The following is a 13661-nucleotide window of genomic DNA, read 5'->3' on the forward strand; positions in this document are numbered from 1 at the left end:
TTATTTTCATTACACAATTACAATGATGTTTACATCTTATCATTTCCCATAAATTATAATTCATTAACAAAAATTTTTAGTTTTAAGATCCTAATATTCGAATTATAAAATATTATAATCCACATGAATTTTCTTAAAAATAATCAGATTAATTTTCTTTGTATAATTACATTTATTTATTAATCAAAATAGAAAAATAAAAAATACATATGTTATTATTTTCTTTTATACTTTCATAATATACTTTCATATTCTTTTACAACATCTTATTTTTTCTGAAAATTCTATTAATTAAAATTAGAATTTAAAAAATTTTTTATTTTCAAATGTAATAATAATAAATAATATCTTTATCTGTTTAATTATTTTGTACATGAGAATTTAACCAATTTTCTAATTTTCCACTATTCTTAGCTAACCATTTTATATTATTCAATACTGTTTCTAATGCTTTAGCACGATTCATAGCTCCAGCTCCAGCATCGGGATACTTAGCAAAAAAGTTTTCCATTTCATTTAATTTTATTTCCGTAGCAAAAGTCTTTGTAATAGATGGAATAAGTGAACCAAGATAACGATCGTTTAGAGTATATCTATTCACTAAGAATTCCCAATTGGAGCGTACCCAATCCCAAACTAATGGTGTTCCAATTGGATTATCTGAAATGGCTATTAAACAACTAAAAAAGTCTTGAGCACGGACATAATTTTCATCTGTAGCTGTTGTAATAAATCTGTAAAAAAAAAGACAAAAATATTAGTATAAATAATATAATATAATAAATTTTTATATATTTCTATAAATATTTGAAGCAATTTTAAAAATTTTAAAAAAGTAAATTTAAAAAGTACAGATTTTTTCCTTTTTGTTAAAAATAATTTTTAATATTAATATAAAATATTAAAATATTACTTTGTATCAAAAATTGTTTAAGAATTCAGATAATATATGATATTATAAGAGAGATTATAAGAGATGATTAAATAAAATAAAAGAAAATAAAATAAAAGTTTTCATACTTTATGTAAAATTAAAATTTTTATGTTATCAAAATATTATGAAACTTTTTAAGTATAAACTTTTTAAATAAACAATTTTCTTAGCAAAATATCATTTTATGATTTCACTGTTTTTCTTAATATTTTAAATACATATAACTTTATAATAATGCAAAAACAAATTTACAACAAAATTAATTATTAAATTATAAAATATTCATATATTTTAAGCTGTTTTTATCTGTTGTAAAAAGTATCTTAGATAAAATTTGTATTCAAAAAAATATTGAAACTTTGAAGATTATTTTATTCCCTTAAATTCTAAAAAATATATTAAATTAATTCATATATAATTCATTGGAGTATATACATATGAATTTTCATTCAAAATTTTGGGTTAACTAAATTTTCTTAATATAATGTACATACATAATATAATGTACATCATTTTGTCTTATTATTTAAATATATTAAAATATTATTATATATTATTTAAATATATTGTCTTATTATTTAAATATTTTTGAATAAATTTAGCAACTTACTCGTTCAAAATCCAACTAGATTGTATTCCAGCTAATCCACGCATTAAATTCAATTTCTCTGCTGAATCAGTTTCAGTTACAAATCTTTGGAACATAATATCCCATGTATCTCTATTACCATCATGTTGTATTCCTGAAATAATAATTATAAAATATATAATTCATTTTTTATTAATACAATATTTTTTTTCTTTTTATAAAATGCAAACATAGATATTAAAATTAAAAAAAAATTAGCATAACTATAAAAAAAGAAATTTACCATAATAATAGATAAGATCACGAATATCAGGATGTGGCCGAACGTCTTTGGAATCTGATATCCAGTTTTTAAATAATTTTCCCGCTTCTTTAACGCATTCGTTATGTTCCACAGAACAAGCCAATCGTAAAATTGTTGTTCGAAGTTTTCTATGTAAACCAGAATGAAATACAAGTGAAAATAAATGATTAATATGAAAATATAAAAAAATATGAATTAGTCATTTTGAAATAAAAAAATTATTACATACTGAAAGATACGACTATCAGCATTGCTTACGGTCCATCCTACTTCATGGTAAACACTGTCTACTAAATCTCTTACATATTTCTAAAAAAAAAAAAAAAAAGAAAAAAATAGAAGAAATTTATTTAACATTCATTGTTCTCGTTAAAAAAATATTATAAAAATCTCAAATAATATACAAATAAAATGTTATTTATACCTTGAACTTTAATGAGGAATTAGTAGACGATAACAAGATATCGATAGCTCTTAATTTTGAAGAAACCACATTCCATGGAATAGCATGTTTTTCTCGAGAAAGATACTCAGTCATATTCATTGTCACTCCATAATCGAGTTCTCCAGCACTCGCTAGACTAAATACATCTTCCAAAAGATGCACTCTATCAGATACTGATAATGTCTAATAATTCAATAAAAATTTTAATTAAAATATGAATATTTAATTGAAATTTACATTCTGAAATTAATTTTAGAATCAAATGAAATATAAATAAATGAAGAAAAAAAACATATCATAATAATATCCAATAGTATTTCGATAATTAAGTAACTTTTTTTATTTTTAAAAAATCGTAATAATTTTCTTGTAGTAATTAATAACACTATATAAAACGAAAATATGAAACTTCAATTAAAAATTTAAAAATTCTGATTTTGATTTTTATTTTTATTATTTTTTTGTAAGTATTAAATGTACAAATTATTTTTAATGTATTTATATCATTAGGCTTATTTTTTACTTATATTTCAAAAAATAAAAAATTAAATTAAAAATTAATTTAAATTAAATTATTTTTAGAATAATAGATATTTGAAGAATATATAGAAATATAATTTGAATTTGTAGATTCATTCTTTTTTTTCTTTTTTATCTTTTAAATTATTTTCTTTATTTTTATTGTACCATAATCTTAATATCACTTATTTTACTTATCTTATCTTTACTATCGCTTATTATTACTTATTCATTAATCATTTTTATAACATGATATATTATATTATTGTATATATATTAATATTATATTATATAATATTTCAGTCATTATTATTAAATTGTGTATATTTTTATATTAAATAATAATTGCCTTTTCCAAAATAATATTCATATCTTTCTTTGTCATTAAATAATAAAAATCTTTCATGTCAAATTTTGTATATATGTTTAAAAACACATTATTAATAATGCATAAACGAAGTAAATGAATTTATTAAAATAATATTTTTCTTCCAATAATACAATTAATTAAGTAATAAAAATATTATTTTAGTAAATTTATCTGCATCATTTAAGATATAATAGTATAATGTATTATTATATAATAACATTTCAATTATTTTTGAATAATAATTACATATAGAAACATATTTATAAAACACTTCATAAATATATATAATTGATAAATTGCATTTCTAAGATGATTTTTAAGATCTATTTTTAAAGTCTTTTCAACAAAATTTTTTATTTTTATCAATCAATAAAATCATCAATTTATAATTATTAAATTTATTTACACAAAGCAAACCAATGATTGCAATTATTTAATTATTTAATTATCTTCCCATTTAGATATTATAAAAACTTTTTACACACTAAAATTTTCTTTAAATAATGTTCTCCAATATAATAGTCTAGTCTCATTTATTTTACACATAATTTTACGTATTATCTTTTTTAATATATAATTTTTTTTAATGTAATGAATAAATTCTTGTTTAAATACATCAATAGCAAATTTATTTGCTGAAAATTTTTCACTTAAAATATTAATTTCACAAATATCATAATATGATATAAATTTTTTGAATTGATTTTGAAATTTTACAATAATTCCAATTAAATTTTATTTCAAATAATTGGTTCACAAAACCTCTTTTTCATTTAATGGCAAAGTTTTATTTCAAATTGATCTATAAAACTTTTTTATTTTTCTGATGAAAATCACACAAGCATAATCATGTTTAAATATTTATTAAATATTGCTTTTATTATTTTTTTACTTAATGAATTTTTAATTTTGTCTTTTAATTTTAGCCTTTAGTTTTTATCAGAAACAAATTAATTTACAGATTTCATACTTATCAGTTAATTTAATCACTATTTTCAATTATCACTATTTTTCAATTAATTTATTATTTTATATTTTGTTTATAATATTAATGTAATATGTTTTCATTGACATTTTGATCCAAACAAAACCTCTTCATTTTTTTTTCAATAAAACTAAATAAAACTATATAAAACTATATAAACATAACCATGTCTAAATATTTATTAAAGGTGCTTTCATTATTTTGTGTATTTTTTTATTTAACTTTTTTTATTTACTTTTTTTATCAAACTTCTAACTTTGTTTTTTAGCTTTAATCTTTATTTTTTATCAAACAAATTAATTTATAGATTCCATACTTATCATCTAATGTAATTATACTATATCATTTAATTTATTTTTCAGTTTATTTAAAAATAAAAATTTGTTTATATTTATATTTGTAATATATGTTTTCTGATATTTTGATATAAATACTATATCTAATTTACAATTGCTAAATAATAATATAAATAATTTATCTAGAACTTTGTATATGACAAATAATAACAATTCATTATCATTATAAATATTTTAACAATATTATTATAAATATTTTTTTTGCTTATTTACTTAATAATATTGTTGAATAAATGAATCTATCATTAATCACTATTCCGATAATTGAAATTTTGATACTCAAAATTTTCGACAAGAAGATTAACAACTGATTATTTTAACAATTTTGATAATTATAGTCGATTATTTTGATAATCAGTATTTTGATATTGTATTGTAAATTCAAACTTACTTCATGTTGACATCGAAGAAGATTGCAAAGGATATTCCACTCGTTTAATTCATAATTGACACGATAGTATCCAACTTCGTTAACATTAAATTTAATCCAATCGATTGGTTCTTTGAATTTTATTACCACTGTAAATTAATAATAATTATTTGATTTATTTAATAATAAAATTTATTATCATAATTATTTATTGTAAAACAAAAAATATTTAAAATCATGTTAAGTATGAAAAAATATTTACAATCCTTGAAATCTTTATCAAACCAGATAAGAATAGGTTTAGATATTTTGTCTGTGATATACGTGATTGGAATAGTCCACTTATACCTTCAATAAAAATACAGAACAATTAAAATATATTTTAAATTAATTTTAATTAAACAGTATTAAATTTTTGTTTTAAAATTATTATATTACTCATATTCAGATTCTGAAGCATCAAACTTAGCATCAGGATCGGTCAAAAATCGTTTTTGAGTCAATACATATGTATTGTCAGACTTTTTTACATTTACTACTGGAAATCCTTTTTGTTTCGTCCATGTGTTCATTATAGCCGTTACATTCAAGTTATCCGGTGAAGATTCTTCTAAAATCTTAAAAAGATCTGCAGTTTCTGCGTTAGCATATATAAATTTATTTAAATAAATAGAAATAGCACCATAAAAGACTTCTGGTTTTATGAAATTTTCCATCATTCGAATGATCGAAGATCCCTTAAAAATAAATTAAAATGTAAAATAAAATAATCTATTTATATTATTTTTCAAAGAATAAGATAAAAAATACTAAAATTACTTTTTTGTAAGATATTTCATCAAATATCGCAGTAATTTCATCAGGATTATTCACTGTTTGTACAATAGGATGAGAACTCAATTTTGCATCAGTTACGAAAACAGAATGCATTTGTTCGACTAGGAACAGATCCATCTGAAAGAAAAATTTTTTTTTAAATACATTAAATTAAACGTAGAATCAATTTCGATAAAATATAATTAAATTTAAAAGAAATAATATAATTAAAGTTAAAAGAAATAATTAATTAACCATTCCCCAATCAGGAAAAATAGCATCCGCGCTCACATACGACATGAAAGAAGCAAAACCTTCATTTAGCCACAAATCATTCCACCAAGACATAGTAACTGAAAAAAAAAAGAAAATAAAATAAGAAATATAAATATATGTTTTTAATTTTCATTTCACTACTGATGGAAAATAATTTTATTCACCTAAATTTCCAAACCACATATGTGCAAATTCATGACTGATTACATTGACAATATCGTAAGCTTTTAAAGTAGAATTTGTTTTGTTATCATATAATAATCTCGCTTCTCTATATGTAACTAATCCCCAATTCTCCATGGCACCAGATACAAAATCAGGAATAGCAGCCATATCTGAAAAATTAAATTTAAAAATCTCTACTTGCTATTCAAATTTCTATTTGCTATTCAAAACTGGCTGAATTAAATTTAAAATAATAATAATAAATAAATAAAATTTGAATTTTATTATATCATTCCAAATTCATTCATTCCAAATTTTATTATATCATTCCAATATCATTTCCAAATTTAATAGTAAAATACATTAGTTCATTAAAATTCATTTAAATTTAAAACTTTTTAAATATACTTGTTTCGATGAATTATTGTTAATAACTTACCAAGTTTTGGCAAAGGATAATCAATTCTAAATAAATTAATATAATATTCGATGATTTTCACGCCTATATCGAGAGCAAACGCGCCTTTTTCTTCTTGGGCTTTTGTGGTATATACACTGACCGGAAATTGGCGACCATTTTGACCTTTCGCCATTTTGGTAAGAGCAACAAAATCACTGACTATGAAGCAAGATAAATATGTCGACATTGGTACGCTTTTTGCAAATGTTACCGTTGTCAATCCTGGCAATGGTTGATTTATTTGTGTACACTAAAAATATATAATTAATATATAATTATATAATTATATATATTTTTATTTTCATAATATAAATATTTTAAATTTCTTTATACCTCAGCATTCATATTGGATAAGGCACTATAATAATCTCCAGAGGGATGAACTAATCTTACTGTAAATTCCGCTTTAAAAGCTGGCTCATCGAAACAAGGAAATGCTCTTCGGGCATACGTAGGTTCAAATTTCGATGTTGCAATATATCTATAAATAAAATCCATAAAAGTTAAAAAACCATATAAATAGATTTAGAATAAATCATCATACAATAGTATTAATATATATAATATATAATATATATAATATTTCAAATTATATAATTATAGATAATTGTATAATTTGAAAAATGATTTTATTTTTATAATGATTCGGTATAAACAAATTAAATAATATTTAAATAAAATTTAAAAAAAAATGTTTGTTCAAATTAAGATGTATTCACCTGATTTTGTTTTTCGCATCTTTATATTTACTGGAATAAAAACCAACAATCTTATCCGGTTGTAAGGCGCCATTGAATTCGAAGCTTAAATTGTACAGTCCTGTATGAAGTTCATTCTTTGTTGATATTACAAACATTTCATGCTTTGGTATTTGTATAATATCCAACAATTCGAATTCAAAGTTTTCCTCGCGGTCATAAGTCTTGAGTATAGTCCTCGTAATGTTCAGATCCTTTTGATGAAGCGCTATGTAACTTCTTCTATCGAATATATCGATCAGGATTATGACTTTACCTTGAAACGTTCCCTTATCAAGATCCGGATGTAAATACACATCATAATGGAGAGGTTTCACTTCCTTTGGTAACCGAAAGGATAAATCGGAAATCATTCCTATATTCATCGCTGTAAGTGCTGAAAATAAATGATGATATTAATATCGATTTTATCAATTTTGAAAAAAATATCTACATGACAATGGTAAAAAGCCAATACCAGTGGAATATCGTTGGAATATAATCTTCCGATAAAAATTAATCGGTAGAAATGTTTTATTGCGAAATATAAATAAACACTTTAAACCCAGCGCCATTTGTATGTTTTATTGAGGCTATAACGTGATAAAATTATGTAATTTATTCGATGATTGATTTTAATGTTGATAGTTTGATATTTACAGATAATTTATTATATTCATCATTATGAACGTATTAAATGATTTATTAATTTATTGGAAGTATTTATAATTACATAGCTAAGATATCTTACCAAAAAAAATATTATAATATTTAAATAATATTGTATTTATATCAATAACAACAAATTTATAAAATTTAATTCATATAAATTTTTATTTTCACGATGAAAATATAATTATTTTGGAAGATCTAAAACGCAATAGCAGTAATTAATATAATAAAATTGAAAATTGTAATAAAAATATAAATACACTATCAGTTAAAAAAAAAATTAAAAATTAATTTGCTAAATTTCAAAGAAGATAGTGAATAATATGTACAATGTAATAATATGTATAATTAATAAATAAATTCTACAATTTATTCAATATTATGTAATTTAATAGAAAAAATTTTGAATTTCCCGCCACATGCTATCACGAGGATCACTATTATCAATAAAAATTGACAGTATGTTAAAAAATAAACTTACAATATTGATAGCTGGCAGCTTCAACTTTTTGATCGAAAAGAACCAACAACGTGGCCAAGCATGTGCAGATTAAACTTAAAATAAAGCATAAACTGCAGGTGAAACAAAGAAGACCACTTCCACGTTGTAGCTGCGTTTTCGTTGAGGACGACGCTACACAATATCCAGCGCCCCCAGAAGTACGTTTTGATGTCTTTGCCGCCATTCAGAGCGCATGCGCTGTCGATAATTCAATTAAAAGTTAAATTTGACCTAGAAATACATTTTTATTTCAATTATTTTCATTATATAAATAGAAAAGATCATTGAAATTTTTCTTGACATTAAATAGTAATAAAATATTGTATTTGAATAAAATAAATCTAAAAAAAAGAAATACTCCAGCGGGAAATTTAAATTAAAATAAAAGATGAATAATATTAAAAAAAACAAAAATAACATGTTAGAAATTTAATAATGTGAATATACTATTATGAATTAATGTTTATAAAAAATTTTTTAAATAATATTTTATAGATATCTTGAATATAAATTGAACATTATAAAGTAATTCAATGGATATTTATTTAATTTTAATCTTTTTACTTATCATTATTTTTATCGTCTTTTTTATTACAAATCCATTATTATTTAAGTACTAACGTTTTTCAAAATATGATCACACTTTCAAATATCAACAGTCCAAGTAAATATTAAAATATATATAGTAAACGTAATTATTTAAAAATAGAAAAACGGATCAAATTGCAACACACATATTAAAGGAAACGCCAGGCACGATTCAATATCTGTACAACAAAAACAGAATTGATAACACTGAATAAATTCACTAGAATTAGTTTTCTCTGTCTCTATTTTTTTTATCAATAAAAAAGAAAATTGATACACAAAAATTAAATAATGATTTACATTTAAAAAAATGCCATTAGGTTAAACAACTAAAACAATAAATAATAAATATTTTTGAATAAAGGCATTTTTCGATATTGATCAAATTATATTCTTTTCTTTTATACAATTTCATTTCTTTCCTTATCTTAAAGATTAGATTTTGTTTCTTGTATCGAAATTTATCATTTCAAGTGGAATGATAAATTAATTTTCTTGTTAAGATTTTATACTATTTTTATAGCAAACGTCATCTAAAACTTTATACATGTAATTTTATGTAAGTGCAATCTATCGGAATATATAAGTACTTATATAAAAAAATATTCGAAAATCGATACTTTTTCAAAGAATCGATATGGTTGATAGTCGATATATGATCGACTGCTAGCAAAATTATATGATACTCGACGTAAATAAGTATGAAGATCCAATAACTGATAACTAAAAGAGATAACTAAAGATTGAATAACTAATAGCAAATAATTAAAGATTGAATAACTGATTATGAGTTTGAAAAGTTTAAAAAATAGAATTTCACTGCATGAAATTTTTTTTGGAAATTTTGTCTTTTTTTGAAATAAATATTCTCTATTAATTCACATTATTTAAAATTCGAATCTTGATATTTATTATTATTATTATTATTATCATTTGATATTTTCATTTGAAAGTATATAATCTTTAATTACTATTTTCAAACTTAATTTTCATACATAATTATAGTAATAATTCATATAATTATTGACTAACTTTTATCAAAAATACTTCATATTTATTGTTATATGTTAATATAAAGTATTTTTAATAAAAAGTTATTTTTTTTGTATATTCTAATCTATATCTAAATTTTTAAAGAAAATAAAATAATTAAAAAAAAAAAATGAAAAATAAAAATAAAAAATAAAAAAGAAAATAAATTAAATTTCTGATTAATTTATGTCCAATAGTAAATCATAAAAAATATCCTTAATATATTTGCTGAATTAAATTATACATAAAAAAAACTTTCATTCATTTTTATTCTCACGTAATTAAATCGCAATTAAGCATTAACTATCAAGCAATTAAACCATTTACCTTTGATTACTTTTTGATTTTTCGTGAACGTTTTCTCGTCGACAATCAACAGATATTATTCAATGTTCAACTGCTTTTATACATTTAAATAAAACTCGGAAAGCCACTAATTTTCGCGCTCTCATTTATTCGCTCATCAAATGAAGACTGAAGCAACTCCTAACGGGACTAGGTCTTGTACTTAATTAAAATCAACGCGGACACTCGGTCGAATTAACAGATTACATTAGATAAATTAGTAACCTTGTCCGCATTATTGAAAGTATTCGTAATTGTTTGAAAAATTTTTGAAATGAGGATATTATGAATTGATTAACTAAATTATATAAATTGAATTGTAATAAATCATGTAATAAATCAAATATTTTGCTTAAATTATTTTTATGTTATTAAATACATATATTATATATTATATATATTATTTATATTATATATTTAATGAATTAAATATAAATATTTCAACATGTAATCTATAAAAAAATATAAACACAGATTATTTAAATTTGAATATTTAATTTTTTCTTAAATAAATGCATCTTTTTTTGCTGAATAGAAATTAATACTTTACTAATGGAAAGTTGATACAAAATTTTATATACAAATTATTAGAAATATTTTAAATTATTACAGCTTTTAAAATACACGTTTAAATTTTTTATGACGATATTTAGTGATCATTTAACAATAATTTATAATTCACTTTGAATATACCAAAATTCTCTATTCATGTATTAAATTAATTTTTTTCATATTCGGGAAAAATGTGATTATCAAATGCATAAATAAAATATAAATCCCATTATTTTAGATTATATAAAAAACGATAAAATCTATCATTTAGTAATATTAACTGCTGAAAACAAAGAAATAATTTACAAATGAAAATTTTTAAAAAAATGAAAAAATTATATTGTAAATAATAAACAGAAAGAAAATAATGTTACAAGAGCAAAAGAATAATCAATGAGAATAAACCAATCAATTGGTAAATGATTAAAAAAAACAGATATAAATATCAATATAGATTCAATAGTAATAGCATTGATAGCTCAGGAAATAAAAATTTTATTAGAGCAAAAACTGCAAAATCAAAAAAAAAGAAATTCCAACATATACGTTATTAGACATCGATACAGAATACAAATGATTTATAATTTCAACAATATAAACAGCAACAATATAAATAAATCAACATAAGTAAATTGCATAGATATATTCTGCTATATAATTATAAGTTACAAGGCAAAAAGAAATTCAGAAAAGTTTCCTGTAAAAATTCATAATACATAAATGTGTCAAAATCAATCATTGGTTAATGAGAACAGTTAATGATCACAGGAAATAGTAAACGATTTTTTTCTTTTCAAATCTAATATATAACAAATATATGCAGCAATAACAAAGAAAAAATCCAATATAAAAAAACGAAGTGTATTTAAATAACAAAACTTTATATAGAATGGAAAAAAGAATAAAAAAATTAACAAATTTGAAATAGAACAACAAATGTAATAAATAATAATATTCATAAATAAGATCAAAAAACTCGTTTCATCAAAACAAAATTAAAAGTTAATGTAATGCAAACGCTAAATAATATATGCTAAAATAATATGTAAATATAACAAAGAAAAAATGTATAAATTTCTTAATCAATATGAATAAGTGTATACTTTATGAAATATTACTGAGTTATTTGAAGATAAATTCATTTAATATAAACACAATATCAAATAAATCATGAAAGTAAAAGAAAGAACAATTTTAATATGGAAAAGAATAAAACACTATCCCTTGCAAAAAATAAAAGAAGTATAAGCATAGATTATCAGTATTAAAATATATCTAGGAAGACAATAAATTTTAATGATATTATATAATACATACAAGAAAAAATAAATAAAATATTACCAAAATGAAATAAATATATAATAAGATGAGATTTTAATATAAAAAAATCAGTTACGATTAAATATAATAAGAGACATGCTTATACAAAAAGTGATTGAAAAAAGTAATTGGAATAACATAATACAAATCAACTCAATGGTCGATAAACATTAAAAAAGCCTGATATATTATAGATTTCTTTAAAGCAAATTTTAAATTATGTAATAAATTCAGATTGTACATTTATATATCTCAACAATAAATCACGTAATTATCTTAAAAAACGATAAAATGAATTGGAAAGAATCTTTTTAGACAATAAACTGTAATATCAGAAAACAACAGAAGATATTGAAGACGCAACTAGGAAACTCAATAACAATATGTACAAAAAATTTTATAACAAAAATAAGGAAAAGCACATAATAATTACAGTAAGCACGTAATAATAAAAGAATTATAATAGTACAAACTAGACGGAAGTTAAAATTTTAATTAAATAAAAATGAATATGATTTAATCACAAGAAAAATTATAGAAAAATTTAAAATAAAAAACATTCATGTATATAAGAATATTATTTAATGCAATCATGAGATTGGAATATTTTCCAATAGAATGGAAATATGCAAAAATCATTTTGTTGTTCAAACCCGATAAATCAGCAAAAGTTCCCAGTCCATACAGATCGATTTCATTATTTCCAATACTCTAAAAAATTTTATAAAAAATTATACGAAGATACTTAAAAAAACACTTTAATAAAATATTTAAAAATTATTCCACTTTATCATTTTGGTTTCAGACCAAAAATATATGAAATATAATAGAGTAAAACTAGTACATTTAATTATAGGAGCATATGGTAGAAAGAAAACTGCATCTTGTATCTTTTTAGACAAAAGAAAATATTTGATAAAAAATCATATTATATCTTAGATCTGAAGAGAAAATTATTAGTATACTTAATAATTTTATTACTTTATATTATTATTTTATATTATTTACTATTATTTACAGTTATATAACTAGATTTTTTTGATGTAAAGTAAGCAATGAAATTTCAAGCATAGGAGAATGTAAAACAGAAAAACTATAAGGAAATATATTGATACTTTATGTATGTATATATATATATATTAGAAAATTAAAGAGATCCCGAAAATTAAGATCAATATTTGCAGATGATATCATAATTTACGATATTAGCGACATTTCTAATTCAGTATATAAACTAATTAATTCAATAAATAAACTAGATTTATTACACTCATGGATACAAAAGAAAAATAATAATACTCATAAAAAAGCATAAACATATGCT

At 20.8% G+C, this 13661-nt stretch overlaps 1 protein-coding gene across 5 annotated transcripts; it reads right to left on the bottom strand.

The window, feature by feature from the left end:
• Positions 1-319: 319 nt before the first annotated feature.
• Positions 320-9339, bottom strand: LOC122717446 (glutamyl aminopeptidase-like). Of its 5 annotated transcripts, none has more exons than XM_043941501.1 (16): positions 9235-9339; positions 8480-8698; positions 7309-7723; positions 6923-7070; positions 6569-6839; positions 6129-6299; positions 5944-6041; positions 5692-5826; positions 5311-5609; positions 5135-5220; positions 4894-5021; positions 2252-2455; positions 2057-2136; positions 1807-1955; positions 1545-1677; positions 320-734 (listed from the first exon to the last, which is right to left on the bottom strand). In XM_043941501.1, the coding sequence occupies exons 2-16, from the start codon at positions 8682-8684 to the stop codon at positions 359-361; spliced, it is 2898 nt and encodes a 965-aa protein (XP_043797436.1). In that variant the 5' UTR covers positions 8685-8698; positions 9235-9339; the 3' UTR covers positions 320-358. The 5 variants fall into 5 exon arrangements, with proteins under 5 accessions (XP_043797436.1, XP_043797434.1, XP_043797438.1 ...); XM_043941499.1 differs by having other exon boundaries at positions 9122-9326; XM_043941503.1 differs by lacking the exon at positions 9235-9339 and having other exon boundaries at positions 7309-7541; positions 7604-7723; positions 8480-8618.
• Positions 9340-13661: the final 4322 nt, after the last annotated feature.

The sequence above is a fragment of the Apis laboriosa genome, unplaced genomic scaffold (assembly GCF_014066325.1).
Source record: "Apis laboriosa isolate Shangri-la unplaced genomic scaffold, ASM1406632v1 scaffold50_cov145, whole genome shotgun sequence".
Lineage (NCBI taxonomy): Eukaryota > Metazoa > Arthropoda > Insecta > Hymenoptera > Apidae > Apis > Apis laboriosa.

Coding starts and splice junctions, on each gene's coding strand:
- LOC122717446 (XM_043941501.1), bottom strand. CDS start 8,684: ATGGCGGCAAAGACATCAAAACGTACTTCTGGGGGCGCTGGATATTGT. Junction 2,456..4,893: donor TTCTTCGATGTCAACATGAA/GTAAGTTTGAAT, acceptor TTGAATTATTAG/ACATTATCAGTATCTGATAG. Junction 1,678..1,806: donor TGATCTTATCTATTATTATG/GTAAATTTCTTT, acceptor TTATTATTTCAG/GAATACAACATGATGGTAAT.